Source organism: Typopeltis vanoorti, chromosome 3 (assembly GCF_054136105.1).
Source record: "Typopeltis vanoorti isolate ZY-2024b chromosome 3, IOZ_Tvanoo_1.0, whole genome shotgun sequence".
NCBI lineage: Eukaryota > Metazoa > Arthropoda > Arachnida > Uropygi > Thelyphonidae > Typopeltis > Typopeltis vanoorti.
The window spans coordinates 138,418,814-138,443,035 of NC_143551.1; the positions used below are offsets into that span (position 1 = coordinate 138,418,814).

A 24,222-nucleotide genomic window follows, 5' to 3' on the forward strand; every position below is an offset into this window, starting at 1 on the left:
ATCCTGGTCTCTGCATCGGAACTGACTCCTCTCCTATGTCACTTGTACACAGTCTCTTACTCCACTGGTATATATCCCAAAACCTGGAAACTGGCCTATATTCAATCCATTCCTAAAAAGGTGACAAATCACTGCCATCTAACTACCACCCTGTGTAACTCACTTCAGACCTATCTAAAGTAATGGAGAAAATTATCAACTCTCAACTCCTTATCTACTTTGAAGGTACTCAGCTATTAAGCGACCACCAGTACCGATTCCGTCAAAGCCGTTCAACAGGAGATCTGCTCTCATACATCACCATCACTGGACAATCGCTATGGAGAAATTCGGTGAATCCCAAGTAGTTGCACTTGATATCTCCAAAGCCTTTGACCGAGTCTGGCACAAAGGCTTACTAAGCAAACACCCATCAATTGGACTGCCCCAGGACTTCTGCAGATGGATTTCCAGCTTCCTGTCTGGAAGCACATGATGGGATAGCCCAATTTGTCAACAATTTGCCGAACAGATAGGACTGCAACATGGCATCCTATCATATCATAACTCCTCTTTAAAACTCAATCAGTTCCCTATGGAACTGACTTGGGAGTATCACATTCCTCTAATTTATGCCAGAAAAAATGCTCGACTAATTACATTGTGTGTTTGTGGTCCATTTTTTCAGTAGCGGGGTTAAACACATAAATTTTCTGGGAGAGGAAAAATAAAATTTTCCTGTTCAACAAATTGCCAGGTTTATATCATTTATGTATATTAATTCTAGGAATATCAGGAATAAGAAGAAATTTTAGCATTGGTTTATTCCTACTGACTGAAAATTATCGGTATTAGGGAGACGTAGTTTACTAAGAATGAAACAATTATTGGCATAGAAAGGGAAAGTTATAGTATTTTTAGGGTATACAGTGTAAATAGAATGTGGAGGAAGTATTACTGATATCAAATGAGTTGCAGCTTAAAAGTGCTGTACAACAGGAAATCAGCATAATGGGAAAATAGTGCTTTCGAAGATGTCTGGTGTGAGATACATTCTAACTCAGTAAATTTGGCTGCTGCTATAGGCCAGGGAATGCAAAGGGGAAAAAACACTGGGAAAAAAAAAAAGTTTTTTTTTATTGTGGCAAGCAAAAGAAATAATGAAGTAGAATGATTGTGAAGAATGCAGATGGTACAGAAATGAAAGCAGATGAATTAGTTAAAATATTTAATAATCATTTTGCAAGAGTGTATCTTCCAGGTAATGATATTACAATATTACCAGGGTGGTCTGAAGAGTTCTCACCTTAACAATGAAAAAACGAATTTATAATTTTAAAATCATTTTTATTTTTCAACATAATCTCCCTTAAGACTAATACATTTATTCCAGTGATGCTCCAGTGCCATTTTCCTGCTCCTCTAGAGGTTCCTACTAAGATCTACAAAACACCCTCTACAGCTGCAATCACATCTTGATTCGAAGAAAAACGCAGATCAGCGAGGAAGAGATTTAGTTTTGGGAAGAGAGAAGTCAGAGGGAGTCAAATCTGGGGAATAGGATGGATGTTCCAACAATTCATAGTGCAATCCCTTAATTTTCCCATTGCCAAAACACTTTTGTAGGCAGGTGCATTGTCCTGATGAAAGATGTTTTTTTTCTTCTGCAAACCAGGTCTTTTCCCACAATTTTTTTGTCTAGTCTGGTTAAAAGATCGGAATCATATTCCCCGGTTATTGTTTTACCCTTTTCAAGATTATATTAATAAACAAAATGCCTTTAGCATCCCAAAACACCGATGCCATGACCTTTCCTGCTGATGGAACCAACTTTGTCTTTGGCGCTGAACAACCGGCTTCTGCCCACTGTTTTGATCCTAGTGTGTAATGGTGAATCCAAGTCACATCCATAGTAATAAATCAACACACAAAATCAGTTTTTAATAAATTTAGTTTAATCCTTTATCCAAGTGTGAGCAAACAAAGTTTGCACCTGAAAGTATCTTCAGGACTGGGTAAGGTGGTACAATACCGGGCAACTCGTTGCAAAGTTGGAGGAAGCTAATATCACTCCAACCTCAATATCTCCCATAATGCAAAACACATCTTGTGGATATGTATAATGTTATGCATTAAGGGAAGGGCCACTACCCAGACTAGTTTCAACCTTTATTGAGGTCTCTTCAGTGGGAGCCAGGCCTAAGTGAGATACCAGGCATAAACATTAGCAAGGTCATCTCTACCTATAGGAGTTTTGAGATACCCAAGGAGGATATCTCCACTTGGGCCTGGTTCCCACTGAAGAGACCTCAATAAAGGTCGAAACTAGTCTGGGTAGTGCCCTTCCCTTAATGCATAACATTATACATATCCGCAAGGAGATGTGGTTTGCACTATGGGAGATACTGAGATAGGAGTGATGTTACCTTGCTCCACCTTTGCAACGAGTTTCCCAGTGTTGTATCACCTTACCCCAGTCCTGAAGATACTTTCAGGTGCAAACTTTGTTTGCTCACACTTGGATAAAGGATTAAACTAAATTTATTATAGTCTAACCAAGTGAAAAATAAACTTTCAAAATCAGTTTTATTCTTGTTAAAATGCTCCAAGCACTATTCAGAGATTTTCATGCGAGTGCGTTTTAGATCTTCTGTGAGCGAGTGCAGCACCCATCTTGCACAAAGCCTTTTCGTTTGCAATTCTTCATGCAAAATATTATTATTATTTAATACCTCCAGGGAGTCCAAAGGCTCATCATGGGAGAGCACCTGCTCTACAACTCTCTCCACCGTTCCACCGACTGCACCATCGCCATCTACCACTGACCACCACTAGTATTTCCACAGACAATCACAAACATCCATGCCCTCGGCGGGATTCGAACCTGCAGTCTTTTGGCTGAAGAGCTGATACTCTAACCACTCGGCCAGCCATGCTGGCATATATCCTACATGTTCTTTCGAAATGCGTATAGTCTGAAATTTCATGCACTTTGACTCGCCAGTCATCCAATACCATATCATGCACTCGATCAATGATTTCTGGTGTTTTGGACGTACTCCATGTGGATAATCTCGCCAGCCCATTTCTTAATTGTCGGAAACGAAGGAGAAAAGTGCCCGTAAACTTTTTTGAATTAATTTCTTTTGGTGATAAATCTTTTGTACAGAGAATTTTATGACTGCACAATACTTAATTTTATTTTTTATTCATTTCAAGGGATACAGATATAAAACAAACTACATGATAGAATGACTTGCAATTTCACATGGATGCTTATGACAGATGTACCAACTTAGAAAAAAGAGTGGAGGTACATAGGATCTTACAGAATCTGGATGTCAATAGAGCTATGGGACTGGATGGGATATCAGCTCATGAACATGCTAGGGAGTTGGTCTTTTTGACTAGATTGCTTAATCTGAGTCTCAGCTTGTGTAGGGTCCCAAGAGAATAGAAATTAAAAAGTTCCATTATAGAAACATGATTCCAAGAGAGAACTAGCTAATTAATAGACCGATTAGTATTTCTGGAGTGGTGGTCGAAGTATTGGAAAAGTTGATTAACCACCTTACCGGCCATTATGGATCAAATTTACGCATCCTGCTACATTTCGTATCCATCATATATTTCAATGTAATATCAATGGTATTACAATTTTAATGAGCACTTCATATCCATGATAACCTTGACATTTATAGAAATCTTGGCCAGTTGCATGGTTAAAGACAAAATTCAGGGCTGGATGGCCATGTATGGGGGCAGGGGGAAGACAGTATAGATTTGTAAAGGGTAGATCATGCTTCGGTAATTTACTTTCTATAATAAGGTGACAGTCAAGTTGGATCAAGGTAATGGCTTCCTACTGTTAGACTCTGAATTCCATGTAGTATCCTATCAACGTCTTCGCGAAGACGTTGATAGGATACTACATGGAATCCAGATGCTTAAGTTACATCAAATGGGTATGGACATGAAGCTGGTGTTGTGGATAAGAGTGGTTGATGGAGAGATACCAGACAGTAGTTTATGCAGGTACAGTTTGGTAGAGCTATGACTAGTGGAGTGCTCCAGGACTCTGTACTTGGACCACTACTCTTTAACTGTTCATTAATGATATAGGATATAATCCGAGGGAAAATATTCAGTTCTTTGTAGATGATGCAAAATTAGGTAGAGCAATAGTTAACAAAGATCATGCTGATATTTTATAGAATGATTTAAATAGACTGGTGGCATAAGCAAAGGAAAATGGATGTCAATTTAACATGGTAAAGTGTAATGCATATGCATTTTGGAGTGAAAAGATTACCATATTGATGGGTCTGTATTCCAAGAACTTGTTAAAGCCAGGGATTTTGGGAGTGTTGGTGGATAGAGAGTAAAAATTCATACGGCATATTGCAAAAGTGGATAAAACAGCTCATAAGGTTACCTGATTATTAAGAAATGCCTTGACATGCAAAAATAAGATTACATCACAGATATTCCTGAAACAGCCAGCAGGAAGTTTACTTATGCAGATGATCTAGCTTCGGCGATAAGTCTATAAAAAGAACTGAAGAAATATTGACAAATGATCTGTCAGCTTTATGGCAGTTCTATAAAAAAAAAAAAATGGAGATTAACACCAAATTCTGGTAAAACCAAATGTTCTTGCTTTCACCTGAACAATAGACTTGTAAATCAAAAGCCAGAAATGTATGTGGATGGAACATTAATTTCGTTTAATCCGACACCTAAATATCAGGAAATAACTCTGACATATAAACAGCATATGATTAATATCGCTGCTTAAGTTCGCACCAGAAATAACATAGTTCAGAAGCTTTGTGGTACTATACGGGGCTCAAGTGCCACAACTCTGCAGTGCACTGCCATGGGTCTAGTTTACAGTGCAGTAGAGTATGGTGCTCCTGTCTGGCTCAATAGTTACCATGTCAATAAACTAGATGCTAACTTAACTCCACTCTGCATTTAATAACATAACAGGTTGCATTAGGAGTACACCCTTACAATGGCTCTACACTTTGAGCCATATTGCTCCTCTGGAACTGCAACAACAGGAAGCCTTGCTTCGTGAAAATAAAAGAATTTTAAATAACCCAAACCTCCTAATACGTGAATTTATTCCAGATGCTTTATCTAATAGTCTAAAATCCAGAAGACCTACCATAAAAACCGACCATAATCTTCTTGGCAAGAATGACAGTATGGTGAGTACGTGGGATGTACTGTAGTTCCAAGCAGTATCACCTGAAGTTCATAATTACATAAACATCTTCCAAAAACCATCTGGATTTGACCTGCCCAGGAATATATGGATGATGGCTAACAGGATTTGTACAGGCTATGGTGTATGTGGGGGACTTACTTTCAAAGTGGAGTAAGATACCAAATCCCCACTGTCCCTGTGGAGCAAAGACCCAAACCATTCACCATATAGTACAGGAATGTGAGTAGATGGCACATCCAGGTGACTTTAAGGATATCTATGACCTATTCCCAGAGGCAATCATTGTCTGAATGTAGATGTTTTACTTTTCTTATTTATATTATCCTATATGTACATCTTATCTATATCCATGCATATTTTATCTTATTGTCTTTTAACCATTCCTCTTTATAAGGCTTTGATAAAGATGAGTCTCCAGACTGCATGTAATAATAATGTCTCATCTGAATTACTGCACACAGATTTGGAGACCTGAGTTTCTTAGAGATGTGGATGAGATGGAATGGATTCAGAGATGAGTAAGATGGTGGCAGAACCATATGAAGCTGGTTGGTTGGCAGATAAGGAGAAATATGATAGAAACACAAGTTGCTCAGGGAAGGTTTACAAGACTGATGTTGATGAAATATTTCATTACATGAACAATGTGAGGAAAACTAGACGTCATCCACATAAATTGAATAAGAGAGTGGTTAGTAAGGGACTGAGAACTGGATTTTTTGCTTGGAGAGTGGTGAATAAGTGGAATAGACTGCTAGAGTCAGCTGTGTATTCTTGGTCAGTAAAAAGATTGCAAGGCAAAATGATATAGTACAGATATTAATAATTGTTGATTAATGTTTTTAAAATAGATCTTCCACGATGAGTTTATGGACTATGTTATTTATTGGCAACCAGATTTTTTTCACTCTTGACTTGACTGAGCCATATCAACTTTAAATACTCTTGACTTAACATTCACTCTAATGTTAAAAAACATTAATAAATTTGATATGAAGTAAATTTTTTCATGAGGAAATACAATACATTAGGACACTGGAAATGCATAAATTCATTCAAGGGTTAGTTTAATCAAAGAAAATTGAGATCATCATACTGTTTTTCCTGTATAACTAACACTTTATATAAATTCCAAATTGTCTGATTTTAGAATAACGTTTCTCACATTCTCAGTGGCATACCTAAAACCTACCTAAGAATTCCTGACTATCCCAGAAGATGACTCCCCTTCTTTCTCACTAACTTCTTGCAATCATCTCATATGTACTGTTTCTACACTGTCCAATTTTATACATATTTTCAAGGGTGCTGGCTACTGAACTGGCCACCACTATTCCTCCATTTTCCTCTAATCATGTAAGAATATGAGCAGCCAATGGTCAACATCCATACACAGTTCAGCTCTACACTAATCAAACTGATTTATCCTCTTTTTTTCCCCTTTTCTTCTGTTTCTTTTGGATCAGCTTCCCTAAAAGCATTTTCATTCAATGAAAACAATCCCTTTCCCCACATACACACCCAGCTGTTCAAGTAATACATTAACATAATACATTAATTCAAGTAATAGATTTCTTCCTTCTCTCAACTTGTCCACACATGGCACCATTCCCTTATGTTTTATAACCTCTTGTGTGTGTGTGGGGGGGGGGGGGAATAAATGAAGAATTAAAGACATCAATACTCTGTAGAAGGTAATGATCACTGTGCAGTTTTTTCATGGTATGATTAACAAAGAAATAATATTGAAACAGCATTTTCTAAATATGATGGCAAAATGACAACAGTAATCTAAATACAGGACTTTATTGTTTATATAATGAATGAAAACTATCTTTTCAAACTGAAATCAAAGGATATAAGTATACAAAACTGCCTTTATAAAGCTTATGGCTTTATTTAAAGAAGTTCCTTATTTAAACAATAAATTATAATCTTACAGATCAACTGATGAACAACTTTTTATATCTTTACATTTTTTTCTATACATGACAACAACAAAACAATAAAGCAACATATCTCATATTTAAAATTCTGTACAAAATTTTATAAAACTGGAAGTCGAGAATAAAATTTTAAAGAAAATTTATCTCTGTCATATTTTAATTTACAGACTTGCAGTATAATAAGAAACCTTTCATACAAACTAAATTGTATATTGATATGTGACAGGTACAAAACTAGCATTTTTTTAAAATAAAAATTTAAGTAAATTTAAGTTTACAACCTTTCATGGGTAAGACATCAAAAATTAATATATGTATCAAATTAATGTGGGGACTCAGTTTCTTAATTTTAAATATTTGATTTGACTGCATTTCAGAAAAACTTCTAATTTAAAATTAGAGAATGGAATCATTTATTATAGCTGAAATCTTTTTATTTTTTCTTTGAACAGTCTATATTGCATATGACAATCCTTGTGGGTTCAGCAAGGAATTACATGAAATAGACAGATGGAATGGTTTAAAGGACAAACCTGTTCTAAATACCATTTCTGTATGCATTGGCGGCTCGTGGCTTGAAATCTTAGGGGGGGGGGTGCCTGCAACTTTCGAAATATACACTGTACTTACAGTGTGTATGTATATGTGTTTGGATAAAATATCAAAATTATGGTAAAAATTAAACATGAAAAAATATTGTTTATTATCAATAAAATTATACAGTTTAGTATAATTCAAAATTACTTAAAAATAAAATCCATTCCTTTAACTGTAATGTCCAAAAATTTAAAGAGATGGAGTAAACACAATAAGCACTACGAACACTCTACTACTGGCGCAAACTGCATATATAAACAACAGTGGAACTGCACGATGGACAGTATCACATTACACTAATAGCTTGCATCTCACTATGCCGTGCATATGTTTGCGCGTGTAGCAATATGACACTGTGGTAAACACAGTGCTGCTAGTCCTTTGCCCTCCTAAGTGCCACAAGATGGATTTTTATTAGTTTTTATACAAAATAAGAGAATTGTATAGGATTGTTGATGATAAAATTAAATATTACAAGCAAATATAAATAAATTAATAAATATATTTATATATTGAGAAAAATTGGGGGTGCTGCAGTTCCGCAGCGCCTATGCACGAGCCGCCCATCTGAATGTACAATAAAGAGTAAAGAGTTTTGTGCCATAAATGTTGAAGATAGTGTATTTGAAATTTATGATTTATTTTCTTCAAGATGGATACTTAATTTGCAAAACAAAAATGACTCCTTGTGGCAATTTCTGGAGTTGTTTCAAAAGTGTATTTTCATTCTGTTTCACAGCTGTACTTCACAATTTTGCATGCTTGCATGGAGAGAGCTTACAGAAATTATGTCAGTAGCTTAATCAAAGACACAATTCTTTTAGATGAGACGGCAGTACCCATATCACTTTGTTGCTGATAAACATTGATTTTTAATTAAAAGCTTGATTTTATTGAAAAAAAATGGTATGGTGATGAATATAATGATTTTTTTGTACATCAAAAAAAATGTACAAAATACACTTAACATTTGAATTATAATTCAAATGTTAAGTGCATTTCTAAAAAAAAAAAATTAATACATGATTATACATAAATGAAGGCTTTCAATTACTTAATGAAACTGACAAAACAATGACTGAAAATTCAAAACAAATCATTCACTTTTTAAACTCCAACATTTCATTGTCATCATAGCAACATTTTCAGAGAAAACTAATTTAATCACCAATAAAATGTATGATATTCAGGTAAAAGGAAGAGTGCAATGAGAGTATTGAGTATGCTCTTTTGCCAATATCCTTGGGTTTTTTTTATTAATTAGCTTTATACAGCTGTATTTAAGGATGGTTCATAGTTGTATTGGTTGACTCCCTGAAATACCATCATTCTACACTATCAGTCAGTAGTGTAGAATGGTGGTGTTTCACACTGTATTGTGTAATTTGTATGAAAACCTTTGAGTAAGTATGAATTCATCCAATCTAAACAAATATAAAGCTCATGAAAATCTGGAGCACTCTCCTACATCAGCACATGAAAAAACAACCATTCAATAGATAAGGCAAAACCAATGCACAGAGAAAATTATTCAAGTTTCTCAACACATTCACACCAGGCAAGGACAAATTATCTCATACTGCACTTGACTTCAGAGTGAGACATGAAAATTTACCTTGTACTTGTTTGTGTGTACTGGGTGGACATGCTACGTATCATGGTGTGTGCTTCAAATGAAGCACAAACTATGGAGGGATGCATTTGTTTTGGGATATATTAGAAACTAATAATAAAGAATATGTTAGAATACATAAATTACTAAAAGGTGTAAATATGTAAACTGACATTAACAAGGCATGAACTATGATTGGCATATAAGGGAGAGAAAAAACAGGTATGAATTACTAATAATTTACAGTTGTGGTATTGTGTGTATCTAATAAGCTGAAATTAATTATATGTTACCTATGATAGTTAGAACACATGATAGCATCATGATGGACATAGTTAAAAAAGGAGAGGGAAAGAGATTTGCAAAATATATATAAATAACCAATAATAAACAGTGCCAGTATACATTATAGCTTAGTAAATAACTATCAGGAGGAATATATCCCTCAAACTAATAATGATAATCAGATTAAGAAGGAAATGAATTTAGAGTCTGAATTTTTTTTAAAAACATGAGTTAAGAAACAAATCCTATAGTGAATGTAATCAACCAGCAGTATAAATGATGTGCTGGATATTTCAGTCAATTTGTCAGATTAAGATAGAAAAAACTAGTTATGAGCTAGCCATGTGATAGATGAAAAAATATTGGCTAGAATTAGGCTGGTTCAAGAATAAGGAATCCAAGTATGTCTGATTTACTGCTGTTTCTGATTCTTTTTTTAATTAATAAATACTCCATTAACCCTTAAGCTGCAAGTTGGTAAACAGGGGAAGTTCCATTAATAAAGCTTAGCTTTTATAGGTATTATTTCTGGGAAAATTCCCATGTTACTCCTCTAATCAACTATTATTTTTATGGCTATACAGCCTACTTTCGTTTAGGAGTGCTCCTTTTTCACAATGTCATTGACTTTTTAATCAAATTTTAGGGCATTACTAATGTGTTATAAAAAAAGGATATATGAAGAATAATATAGGAGGAAAATTCGGATATACGTTTTTGGATGTTGTTGGCTGTCTTCTTATCCCGGCGATATGCATTCATCTACTGTTAAAGGAAGGTTTGGGAAAAGTGGGAGTAAGGTAATGTGGGAGAATTGAAAAAACCTGGGTTTAGATGAATGCATATCGCTGGGATAAGGAGACAGCCAACAACATCCAAAAAAACTTATGTCCGATTTTCCTCCTATATTATTCTTCATATATTTTTTTTTATAACACATTAGATGCCCTAAAATTTGATTAAAAAGCCAATGACATTGCAAAAAAGGGGCACTCCTAAACAAAAGTAGGCTATATAGTAAAAATAATTAGCTTTTTATTATTGTTATTTTTTTTTTTAATATCTAACATTGGAAGATATATGAAACTTACTTTTCAGAACATTCCAAATGTACACTTTTTGTGCAAGTAATAAATCCAAGATATATTTTTTGGAGATTACCAGATGCACTTCCTTTTCTTGCAACATATACAAAGATTCATTTTTACTCATTCTTTCTGAATACTTAAAGTCCTTGTATAGTGAAAAACATTTCCCCCACCCAGGCACCATACTGCACAGATGACAAAGAAAGCAGCAATTTTATGTTTCATTAAATACAGTATAGAGACAATAGTATACTGCAGAGATGAAGGTAAAACAAAGTAGAAGTTTTATCATTGTGCTAAATAGTATCTGCCTTCTGACTAACTACAATGTCCTAACCTATTTCAAATTTTAAGTTGCAAAAAATATGTGATCATACCTGTTCAATAATGCAGTTAGTGAGTGCAGAAACCAATCAATTCATGTAAAGCAAATAAATAAATATATAACTTAAAATCAGATGGAATTACATTTGAGATTTTCTATATCTTTAAGAAAGTTCATAAACACTAATTTGAGATAAAATTATGGGAAAAAAAAAAAACTGGCATAATACACACTGAAAACTTTGTAAAAATGCGCCTGCCAAACATGAAAAGGACATAATATATGATTCTGCCTGATGAACAACATATGAGAGAGACAGTCCAGTGTAATGTGTTAACTGAACCCTGACTTTTAATATTGCAATGGTAAGAAGTGGACAGTTTCCCTTGAAGGTGTTTCTAGGATGGCAGCAAGGTAACAGTTTAAAAATGAAACAATTTTAAATATTGAATAATACTGTCAATTTCAGTAAGATATTAAAAATAGTTATACAAGAAAATATATCATTCATTAATTATAGCATTAAAATAATTTACTACACACCACTTACTATATTTCAAGCAGTATGATTTCAGTAATATACACAATCACCAGATACATTTTCTAATAGTCACAAGGATATTTTGTCGTGAAGTAACAATGAACAAAAAATTACCAGTAATAAAAACTGGTGACTGATTTCTTTTTAAAGAAAAAAAAAATACAAATTCTCTGTGTTTATTCTTCTGAATTATTAATAATTTTTGGTTTACTATAACAAACCTCTTTTGATGTCCTGCAAATAAATTCTATAAAGAACAAGTTCTATGATTCAGATAAATTTCATGTTACAATTTGCTATTTACAACTGGCTGCATGAAAGATCATGCAAGATTTAAGTTAAAAAAAAAAAAAAAAAAAAAAGACCTGCTATATATTAAAAAAAAATTGAATGACTAGAAACCGAGAAAAATGAAAACAAAGTTTATTAGCACGACTAATTTCAGCTTGTATCAGCCATCTTCAGGTGCATATTAGAAAAGAAATAACCAGTAAAACAGAGGAAACAATTGTAAACATCACGGAAAGTTAGTGTATATATATATATATTCAACATTGAAGTCTGCGCATTCAAAATTGTTCTCTTCATTGTTGCGCATATGCATGCATATAGCATTTCGTGAATGCCAGTATTTGATCATTGCACAATGACAGCCTGAAAGGTTGTAACTCAGGTTGTTGTTGAGAATGATTTCTTTTGATTCTATTATCTTTTTTTCTTTCTGATCAATTCTATTATCTTTCTTTCTTTTGAAAGAAAGATAATAGAATCAATAGAAATCATTCTCAACCCCCCCCCCCCCCACATCTCAACAACAACAACCTGAGTTACAACCTTTCAGAGTGTCATTGTGCAACGATCAAATACTGGCATTCGCAAGATGCTATATGCATGCATACGCCCAACAATGAAGCCAACGAAAGAACAGTTTTGAATGTGCAAGACTTCAACGTTTCAATGTTGAATATATACACACTAACTTTCCGTGATGTTTACAATTATTTCCTCTATGTTTTACTGGTTATTTCTTTTCTAATGTGCACCTGAGGAAGGCTGATACAAGCTGAAACTAGTCATGCCAATAAACTTTGTTTTCATTTTTCTCAGTTTCTAGTCATTCAATTTTTTTAATAAATGTATATCAACATATTAGGAAGATTGATTTACTCAATCTTTTTACATATTATATAACAGTTACAGAAGTACTATATTTTAAACATAATTTATATCCTGAGAACAATAGTATTTCTAACATGTCATGTAGCACCCTCATGTAGCACCTTGTAATCATTTAGGATAAAATTTCCAATTTTTCCCTTCACAAAGGTATAGCCACACCAACTAGCACAACAATATAACATAGAAGTATGATATTCTAACACCAATAGAGATCCTATTTTTCTGTGTTCAGCACAGTTACCTGAAATTAAACAAAAATAAATAAATCCAGGTACAAAAAATAATTATAGTAATCAATAAACTGTAATAGCATCACTGAACTCATGGTTCATGTAGCTCTTTTCTGTGACTTTTAGTATAAAATAACAAGCAAAGCCTTATTGCTATAGTTGGCTACAACTCTTTCCAATTAAGAAAATTTTCAAATTCGCTTTTTTGATTAAAAAAAAAAAAAAACAATGAAAGCAATCATAAACTGGAATCATTGCCTACCTTTTCTGTATTGGCAGTAAAATCTTTAGGTAATTTTCTAAATAGCAATTTAGGTAATTGATAAGATTTATCAAAATTGATGTAAAAGACGATGAAATAAAATAAATCAATAGTGAACGAGTATGATGCTGATAATAATGAATATGATACTGATCAAATAATTCAATTATAAATAAGTATGATATAGATGAGTAAAAAGTGATGATAAAAACCAGAAAAAAATAAAATAAAAATTGGCTGGACTAAAAAGATACACTATTTACCAATAATTGTCCAGACATTTTAGCATTTTTACAATTGATACCAGCAGACAAACCCTAATATTGGGTATGTCCACCTTTGGCATTGATCACCTCCTGCACTGCTTGAGGGAGACTTTCCACCAACATACAGCAGACATCAGGTGGAATTTGTCTCCATTACTCCATTAAGGCAGCACTGAGTTCAGCGACATTTTGAGAACGTGCTGCTCTGAACCTCAATTGCTGCTCCAATTTGTCCCAGGTGTTTGATGGGATTGAGGTCAGGAGTCTGCACAGGCCAGGGCAGTCGTTTAACTCCCATCTTTTCACACCATTCCATAACAGCTGCAGCTTTGTGGTATGAGGCATTGTCGTCTTAATGGCAACATGGGTCTGTTCCATAAAAACTCCACAGTGTAGGCAGCGCCAGATTATCCAGAATATCAAGGTATGAGCTGTCTTCATGGAACCATGGACAACGACCAGTGGTCCCACTCCAAACCAGCTGAATGCACCCATACCATTATATCTCCACCAACAAACTTTACTGTGGGTACAACACACTGTGGTAACAAGCATTCACCAGGCCACCTCCACGCCTGCCATCAGACTGGAAACACGTGAATCTTGATTCATCACGCCAGAGTACCATTTTCTGCTGGTCAATTGTCCAGATCACATGCTCTTTGCACCAAGCCAGACAAGCCACCTTGTTCATTGTTGTGATGTTCGGCTTGTGTGCTGCTGCTATTCTGTGGAAACCCAGTAAATGGAATTATTTTCCTACAGTATTAGTGCTTACCATGGTGTTGGGTTAGGTTAGATTCACGGATGGTCTGTGCCGATTGTAGTCAGTTTTTGCGTGCCACCCGTTTTAACACCTTCCTATCCCTGTCAGTAATTTTCAGTGGCGACCCTGGGTATTTTCCTGCAATTATGTCAGAACATCTCCATTTGTTGATCACCTCACCAACAGTTGATTTTGGATGCCCCAGTTAAGCAGCAATTGCATGTATGGACATGCTACCAATGTGATAGCTTATGATGACACTGTTGTGTCCTGAATAAACCAAGGAAAAGAATTACCATTTAATTATTCAGGAACAACTCTCTTTGAAAATAGGCAGAGAATGTGGTGTGTTGGCCATAAACTGGAAATGTATATATATGTATATAGTACTAAGATAGGAGTAAGAAATTATATAACAATGAAAGAAAATTGTAAGACCTAACCTGTTATGTATAAGGGTCTGATAGAGAAATTATTTAATGTATTGAATTAATTTAAGAACCCCATTTTATGTGTCATAAGATAGCAAAATCTGTAAGCCAGAGTCCAAGGGTCACCTTTGACCATCCAGTGTTACGTGTGCAGGGGGGATTATGAGAAAAAGAAACCAGAGTGCTTTCTAAGAAAACACGTCAAGCACGCGTGTGATGTAGCGGAAGGAGCTGGACGCCGTGACGAAGACCCACATGACCGCGTTGGCAGACATCGCGATATACGAGAAACGGCGGGAAGAACATGAAAACCAAAAGGTCAAGCAACCCCCACTCGAGGCTTATTTTGTTCCTGTTTCCTGACCTCTCGGACGTTGGTCCAGTCCGCCCCTACGGAGAAGTTCCAGGCTGGCCGTGGAAGGTACGAGTCGTCTGCTGCAGCGTACGGAATAGGGCTAGCTATTTCCTTGGACTAGGATAGCTATGCTACATCATGCGATGGAAGAACCAGGTAGATGCTGTCCGTTCTGGACAAGCTCCTGAGCCATATCGCCTTTCCCGCTGCGAATCTGGCCGTACAGTTGTCGAAGGTGACCAGACGAGCAGCAGACTGAGAAGAAGCCTTGATGCCCAGACAAGGCAGAAGAAAGGAGCGAGTATCATTTCAGAGACGGTAATGTAGATCCTTGTGTTATATTTTCCAGTTAAGGAATTGTGTGTTTTCCAAAGAACATTTGTGTAGTGGACTTATTATACGGAACTTTAGGAACTGCCTCCAACTTGGCATAGACCATCTTTGTTTGAGAACTGTCTGCCTAGAAGGTCTATGCCAAGTTGGAGGCAGTTGAGTGTAGAATGTGTGATAACTTGTGATGAGATAATGTTAAGTTACATATAGAGGTGGTCCAAGCAAATTTGTTCATGTATTTCATTAGTAGTAATGAACCAGAGGTCTTACTTAAATTTGATTCAGATTACCTAGTAGTAAGACTTTCATGTATCATTTCTTTAATTAATAAATATGTTTCTTAGTACCTGATCTGGTTTAGTATATGAATTCAAACAGCCACTCATAAAAATATTATTGAACTTAGCAGGAAGAACCCACATGTATAATTTAATAAAACGGACCACGACTGCATGCAAGAATATAGTGAACAGAAGTTAGAAATTTACTGTAGTTTAGTTACTGTGTATCACTCTGAGAGAGCCATCCTGGGTAAGAGTCTCATCTATCCTCAGTATTGGCTGGCACAGTTAAAAAATAAATTTGTCAATGCTTATCAGGTGGACTGTCTCAGAAGATATGTTTAATAGCCGCGTCTGATTCTAGGACAAAGCCTTAATCATTAAGTATCCTACACGTGATTAAACTTAAGAGCAGCCAAAGATTTTGTTTGTTTAAAAAGGGGAAAGATTTAAGAGAACAACGAGTTAAGTGTAGACTAACCTTAAAGGCTAAAAGGGACTAAAATATAGAAAAGGAGTATATAACAACACCTCTCTGAGTTCACGTCACGTTGCCATATCACCTATATTCAACTGCTATGATGAAATACTGCTTCCTACTATCTGTACACCAGTTTGTATGTTCTTAACAAACCTGGAATGTTCCATAACTTCAAATAACAGGGGTGTCCAGACAATTATTGGTAGACAGTGCATCATCATCAAATTCCTGACATATACCCTCAAGGGGTGTACAGGATATGATAGTACTACATCAAAAATTTACATCATTACTAACTTCCATCTACAATTTTCCTCCAAATCAACCTGTCAAGACTCCAACATTATCAGATCTTATAATTCTATCTTCTAAGGCATTTTTACCCTATCAATCCACCTATATCTTGGTCTTCCTTCGGATCTTTTTCTTGCCACCTTGGCAGAGAACACTTGACAGTTCTCTGCACAAATGCGGAGAACTGACCAGGGCTTCTGACCTAATGTCCAATCCTTGCCTTCTCGTAGTGTACCCTGTTAGGTATCTACCTGGATACTGAACGAACAAGGATGGGCTGGCAATTTGGGATTTAGCCAACCAAAGTGTATTCTTATTGGCTTAAACCACAATACAAAATGATGGTACAACATGACAGAATTTCATGCCCGCTGGGACGTTGCGTGGTTAAACAAGGCCCCGTTATTTTCGCCAGGGAACGTGAATAGCGAAAAGTCAGCTACTGGAACAAATCCTAAAACATACCCCAACTCAACATCACCAAAGTTCAGGATCAGTACTATCAACATAAGAAGCCTGAATGGCAAAGAAATGGAGCTAACTGAGGAATTGGATGAGTACCAGATTGACATAATAGGGGTGACTGAAACAAAAAAGACAGTGTACATTAAAAGCCTAAAAATTTGAAAACGAAGTGTAAGAAAAACAATTTAAGAGGCCTAAGAACTTGAAAATGTAATAAAATATATGAATGATATAAAAAACATTAATATATATATATAACACAAATGAATATAAGTAATATAAAGGGCCATTCTAATAACAAAAATTGATGTAACAAATTATATTTCCCCCCAAAAAAACACTGTTTTTACTGTTCTTCCTATACTTATTAATGGACCTTCTTGAAATGGTGTTTACACAATAGAAATATTGTCAAACAATGATACAGCATCAGTAATCTCTTGGAACTCCTGTCAACGTATTAAAAATGAGAGGGGGGGGGGTAAGTATATTCGTGGCTAGTAGGATTTTGCATAATATGTCAAACTTTATTATCATCACCAAATTTCTGATATACACACACACGCACATAAGGGAATGTACACAATACTAGGATAGTACTACATGAAAGTTTACATCATTACTAACTTCTTTTTGACCATCTTCCTCCAATACCATCAGATCTCATAATTTGGTCTTAATTTATAATAAGATTCTGCCATTAATGCCAGTGTTCACTCTCGTAGTTTTTGATGAACAGTTTTATTTCTAACCTAGCTCTCAGACCCATAATTGCTGTTCCTTCCTGTCATATATATATTTTATCTTTCCATGTGAAGTAACCTGATGTGATTGTAAATTTGAATAATTCCACTGTCAGGCAGAAAATTTTGAGTTAACAGTTCTATTGTTTCTTTGTGAGAGATATTAGTGAAGAGAGAGACAATGTCAAAAGCATTGTGTCATTGTCTCTCTCTTCACTAATATCCCTCACGAAGAAACAATAGAACTGTTAACTCAAAATTTTCTGCCTGACAGTGGAATTATTCAAATTTACAATCACATCAGGTTACTTCACATGGAAAGATAACATATATAAACAACAGGAAGGAACAGCAATGGGCTCATTCTTATCACCCAACTTTCTTCTGGAACACCTAGAAGACAGAATTTTTGCTCTTGACCAAAAACTAACAATGTGGCTATACTACATCGATGACGTCTTTGCAGTTCAGTCACATGGAGCCTGAACTCTACTGATTTCTACAAAAAAAAAAAAAAAAAAATCGACATCCTGCATCCTCGTATCAAGTTCACACTAGAAAAGGAAACGTCTAGAGGTATTTCCTTTCTGATGTATACATCCTGTGCAAATAAGATGGTTCCATCTCCATTTCAGTCTACCGAAAACCAACTTTTTCAGGTTGCTATATCCATAATACATCAGCTCACCATCCATCTCAAACGTATGGCATCATAAAATCTTTAGTATCCACAAGCATACAAGATTTGTTCTTATGAAGAATCCCTAAAACAATTGAAATTATCAAAGAAACAGCCTTACTAAATGGATATAGTCCAATAACAACCCAAAATATAATTAACCTCTTCCACAAATTGACCCTTACAAGAAGAAGCCCACAGTACTCCCATTCCATATATTAAAGGAATCTTTGAACATGCGGCAAAAATTATGAGAAAATATAAACTCATTGCTACCTACAAACCCATCAACCAAATTCACAACTTGCTACCTTCTCCAAAAGACAAACTCTCGCCAATGATGCTGCCTGGTGTATACCAAGTACCATGTTCATGCAACTTGTCTTACTATGGACAAACAGGAAGATCTATAATTATATAAATGTATCTCTGAACATCAAGACCACAATCTGGCTTATGAAACCTCACAAACCTGGCCTTGCACAACATGGAATTGAAAATGCTAACCACAGGATCCAATGACAAAATGCTGAGTTACTACATAGATCCGCATATAAACATGGACGGCTATATAAAGAAAGTGCTGAAGCCTTACTTCATATACCTAATCTTAATCAAAATGAGTGTTGCACTATCCCAAAAGTGTGGGAAATTGTTATCGTCAAGTGTATTCAATAATTTATCTGCTATATTTTAATTTAAGTAATTTTAATTTCAATCCAGTAGTTTTTAATCCATAAACATGCAACTGTATACATAGAGGGATTCTAATTTAAGCATGTGCACAACTGGTTTTTTTTTTTTTTAATTCAGTTCCTATTGTTGTTCGTTAGTTGTACTACTGATGTCTTATGATACATAAGACAAAATATTTACATAATAAAAAAGTTATTTACTGTGGCATACGTGTTATTTTATAGTTATTTCTTTTTTCTGCCACTAATCTTAATTTCTGATGGTCTTTGTCTGAGTCAGCCATTCTCATAATGTATTCACTATAAATATAGTGAATAGATAAAAAGATAGGGTGACAGTATACAACTCTGCTACAGCTCTTTTTCCACTTGAAGAACACTGTTTCTTTCTTCAAAAACTGTTTTTATTGAAATTTTTTGGTTGTTATACAGCTCTGTGATCAAGAGACATTAGATGCTCAGGTATTCCCATTGATCTCAGCACTGGTATCTGATCCTAAAGCCTGCTGTATCAGAATTTCTCTATTCACATATGGCTCCAGCCATTTTTGGATTACTTTCAGCATGACTTTACTTTCATGTGAAATTAAAGCAACCATATAAATTTATTATTATATAGTTGTATTATATTAAAATTATATTATATAATATAAATTTATATTTAAACTATAAACTATGGGGTGCTTAAGGGTCAAAGCTGTATAACTGAGAGGAGACCTCCACATAGCCTTTAAAGGAATGCGGAGAACCGACCAGGGCTTCTGACCTAATGTCCAATCCTCACCTTCTCGTGGTGCACCCTGTTGGGTATCTACTTTGATACTGAACGAACGAGGATGGGCTGGCAATTTGGGATTTAGCCGACCAAATTGTATTCTTATTGGTTAAACAAAAATAAAAAATGATGGTACAACATGACAAAATTTCATGCCGGCTGGGGCGTCGCCCGGTTAAACAAGGCCCCCGTTGTTTTCGCCAGGGAACCAGGGCGAACAGCGAAAAGTCAGCTACTGGAACAAATCTGAAAACAAACCCCAACTCAACATCACCAGAGTTAAAGATCGGTACTATCAACGTAAGAAGCCTGAATGGCAAAGAAATGGAGCTAGCTGAGGAATTAGATAAGTACCAGATCGACATAATAGGGGTGACTGAAACAAAAAAGACCAAAACTGGTGAGATCTTTCTGAGCAATAAATACAAAATGTTATATTCAGGCAATAACAATCAAGGAAAAGAAGGAGTAGCCATAGTATTCAACACAAAATACGAGGCTAATCTTCTTGAATGGCAGTCAGTCTCAAGTAGAGTAATGTGGGCAAATATGAGAATGGGGAACTGGACAATGAGACTTATTTGTGCCTATGGTCCCACAGAAGGTTCTACTAAGGTAGAAGTGGAGGAATTTTTTGAGGCTTTAGAAAAAGCAACTGACACAATGAAAAAGGAAAAGTTGGTCCTTGTTGGGGATCTAAATAGTAGGGTAGGAAATGATTGTGAGACATACAAAAATATTTTGGGAAAATTTGGAGAAAAGAGCAAAGCTAATAATAATGGCAAATATCTGTTGGATTTCTGCTCAGGACATGGACTGGTTATTACTAACACCATGTTCCAACATAAAAATGTGCACAAATTCACATGGAGAGAAGAGGCTAGGAATAAGAAAAGTCTCATTGACTATGTTATTGTTGATAGTGATGTTTTCTTCCTGGTGCAGGACACCAGAGTGTACAGAGGATTTGAAATTGGAAGTGATCACTATTTAGTCTTGAGCAGGATAAAATTGAATTTCATATTGAAAAGAATAACATGTAAGAAAGTTTTAAAGCGAATAAAAGTTGAGCAGCTCTCAGATGTAAACTGTAGACTAAAATACAGAAATATTATTGAAAAGAAAATGAAAGAGTTTGAGAACAGGAATCAAACCTTGGAGATTCAGTGGCAAACTCTGAAGGAAACATTGATTGATTCTGCCAGAGAGGCATGTGGTGAGGTTGTGTGCAAAGATAAAAAAATCAGAACTCCCTGGTGGACACAGGAAGTTAAAGAGGCAGTGAAGGAAAAGAAGAAAGCATATCAAAAGTTCCTGGCAAATAAGTCAGCTTTTACTCTTACAGAATACAGAGACAAATGTAAGAAAGCTAAACAGTGTGTAAAACTAGCTAAACAAAAGTCATGGGAGGACTTTGGCAAGAATATAGAAAATAAATATCATGAAGGTGGCAAAATATTCTGGAGGTTGTTGAAGAAGCTTAGGAATGGAGGAAAGAGTGCTGTAAAAGGAATTAGAGATGATAAAGGTGAAATGAAAACAGGAGAAAAAGATATCCTTGAAGTATGGAGTAATTACTTTGAAAAACTGCTAAATGAAACAAGCAGTGATGACAGCACAGTGATAAAAAACACTGACCAGGCATGCAGTCAGGAATACATATCCATACTTGAAGTAGAAAAAGCCATCAAAGGCTTGAAATGTGGAAAGGCAGCAGGAGTAGATGATATTCGACCAGAAATGCTGAAGTATGGTGGTATAAGAGTCTTACAGTGGCTGCACTGCATAGTTCAGAAAGCCTGGACAGAGGGACGAATTCCCGATGATTGGAGTAGAGCTCTCATAGTACCCATATATAAAAAGGGAAATAAAACTGAATGTGAGAATTACAGAGGTATTTCCCTACTGAGTGTTCCTGGCAAGATCTATGCAAGTATACTTGAGAAACGGTTGAGAAGAATTGTGGAAGAAAAGCTTGGTGAAGAAAAGCTTGGTGAAGAACAAGCTGGATTCAGGCCAAATAGAGGCTGTCAGGATCAGATCTTCACTTTACGACAAATAGTTGAGAAAGCATGGGAATATAACAAAGATCTGTATTTAAGTTTTGTCGATTTGGAAAAGGCATATGACAAGGTGCCAAGAGAGAAGCTATTCAATACGCTGCAGTTATATGGTGTCAATGGGGCATTATATCAAGCAATACTTAGTCTTTATTTGAGTTGTGAGTCAGCAGTTAGAATTGAAGGAAGTACAGGAAGATGGTTTAATGTTAAATATGGTGTGAGACAAGGATGTACATTATCCCCTCTGTTATTCATTATCTATATGGATCACATTATGAAGGAATGTGGTATTAAACCTGATATCAAAATTGGAGATGTTAATGTCTGCTCTTTGCTTTATGCGGATGATGTTATACTTCTAAATAAATCCGCTACAAGTCTGCAAGATTCTCTGACTAAATTGAATAGCTGTTGTAATAGATATGGTATGAAGGTCAGCAATAAAAAGACAAAGACAATGAAAATAGGCAGAATCATTGAAAATATCAACTGTGTTGTGAATGGAGAACCTGTGGAACAAGTAAAACATTTCAGCTACTTAGGCACAATTTTTACTGAAGATGGTAAACTAAATATAGAAATAGACAACAGAATCAGCAAAGCTGGTATCGTGGGAAGTCAATTGAATAAATTCATATGGAATAAGAAAGAAATTAGTCGGAACACTAAATTAGCTGTATACAAGACTGTGTTCAAACCAATTTTAACTTATGGATCTGAGAGCTGGGTCAGAAGTAAAACACTTGACCAAAGACTAGAGACCGCAGATATGAGAGTCCTGAGAAAGATTAGCGGCGTGAACAGATGGCATCAATGGCAATATCATATTAAAAATGAGGATATTAGGAAAGAACTTGACATTGTCAGCATCCAGGAATGCGTTAGCAGAGCTAATCTCAGATGGTATGGTCACTTAAATAGAATGGGAGAGGAAAGATTAGCAAAACACGTATTCTCTGCCAGGTTGGCAGGAAAACGACCCAGAGGAAGACCAAGATATAGGTGGATTGATACGGTACAAAGTGCCTTAGACGATAGAAATATAAGATCTGATAATGTTGGAGTCTTGACAAGTAACAGACTGATTTGGAGGAAAATTGTAGATAGGAAGTTAGTAATGATGTAATTTTTTCATGTAGTACTGTCATATCCTGTACACCCCTTGAGGGTACATGACAGGAATTTGATGATGATGATGATGATGACTATAAACTATATAAATTTATTCAGATGACTCCCTACCATACTGACTCTGCTAATTCTATTATTGATTTTCATATTTAATTTGCCATCTTCATTAAGAATTATGCCTAAATAGTTGAAATCACTTGTTCTACAGGTTCTACATTTGGGATGCTTGATGTTCTTTATGTTTCTACCATTTTTCATAGTTTTGGTCTATTTATTGCTGATTTTCTGTACCATATTTGTTATAGCAGTTAATTAATTGAGTTAAGGAATTATACAAACTTGTACTGTGTTTATTGAGGAGTACATCATCAGCATAAAGTAAAGAGCTGATATTAACATCTCCAAATTTAATATCACTTTCTTTCATAATGGGATCAATATACATTGAGAACAATGGCGGTGATGGTGTGCATCCTTATCTCACACTTGACTTTACATCAAACCATCTTCCTGCACTTCCATCAGTTCTAATAACTGAAAGTTCACATAGATATTCTTGTCATATTTCACTGATTTTTCAATCATTTGTCTTAAAAATGAAAATCTGATTTTGACAATCTATACATGGTGTGAACAAAGCTTGTTCTTCTCAAAGTTTCTCTTTCTCAATTTTTCTTAGTGTTTGTCTTTTTTCCTCCTTTTCTATAAATGGATACATTATAAGAGCTCTGCTCCAATCATTAGGAATTTGACCCTATTACCAGGCCTTCTGAACTGAATGTGGCAAGGCCTACTACAGCAGCCTTACCACATTCATGTTTCTGATGGCATTTTGTACCTCAAGTATTGATACTTCTGATATTGCTTTACTCTTGAATATTTTCTACCAATGTTCAATAACTTGCTATCTTTCAAAGTAATTATTCCACATATCCAAAATATCTATCTTCATTTTAATGTCACCATCATCTTTTATTCCTTAACTGCACTTCTAAGATTTTTCAAGCCTCCAAAATCATTTTTCCATTGTCCTGATGCTGTTCTATATTCTTACCAAAGTCTTGCTGTGACTTATGTTTAGCTACTCTCACATGCTGCTTTGCTTTATATTTTTCTCCATATTCTCTTAGACCACATGCTGACTCACTTGTTAAGAACTTCAATATGCCTTTTTCTTTTCAAGG

The 24,222-nt window shown here is 35.3% G+C and overlaps 1 protein-coding gene across 1 annotated transcript in view; it reads right to left on the reverse strand.

The window, feature by feature from the left end:
- Positions 1-7,002: 7,002 nt before the first annotated feature.
- Positions 7,003-24,222, reverse strand: part of LOC150108598 (lamin-like) — a 118,734-nt gene continuing 101,514 nt past the window's right edge. Inside the window, exon 11 of the mRNA XM_090390885.1 lies at positions 7,003-13,029. Coding sequence (XP_090247011.1) covers positions 13,026-13,029 — 4 coding nt within the window. The 3' untranslated portion in view covers positions 7,003-13,025. The remainder of the gene's footprint in view (positions 13,030-24,222) is intronic.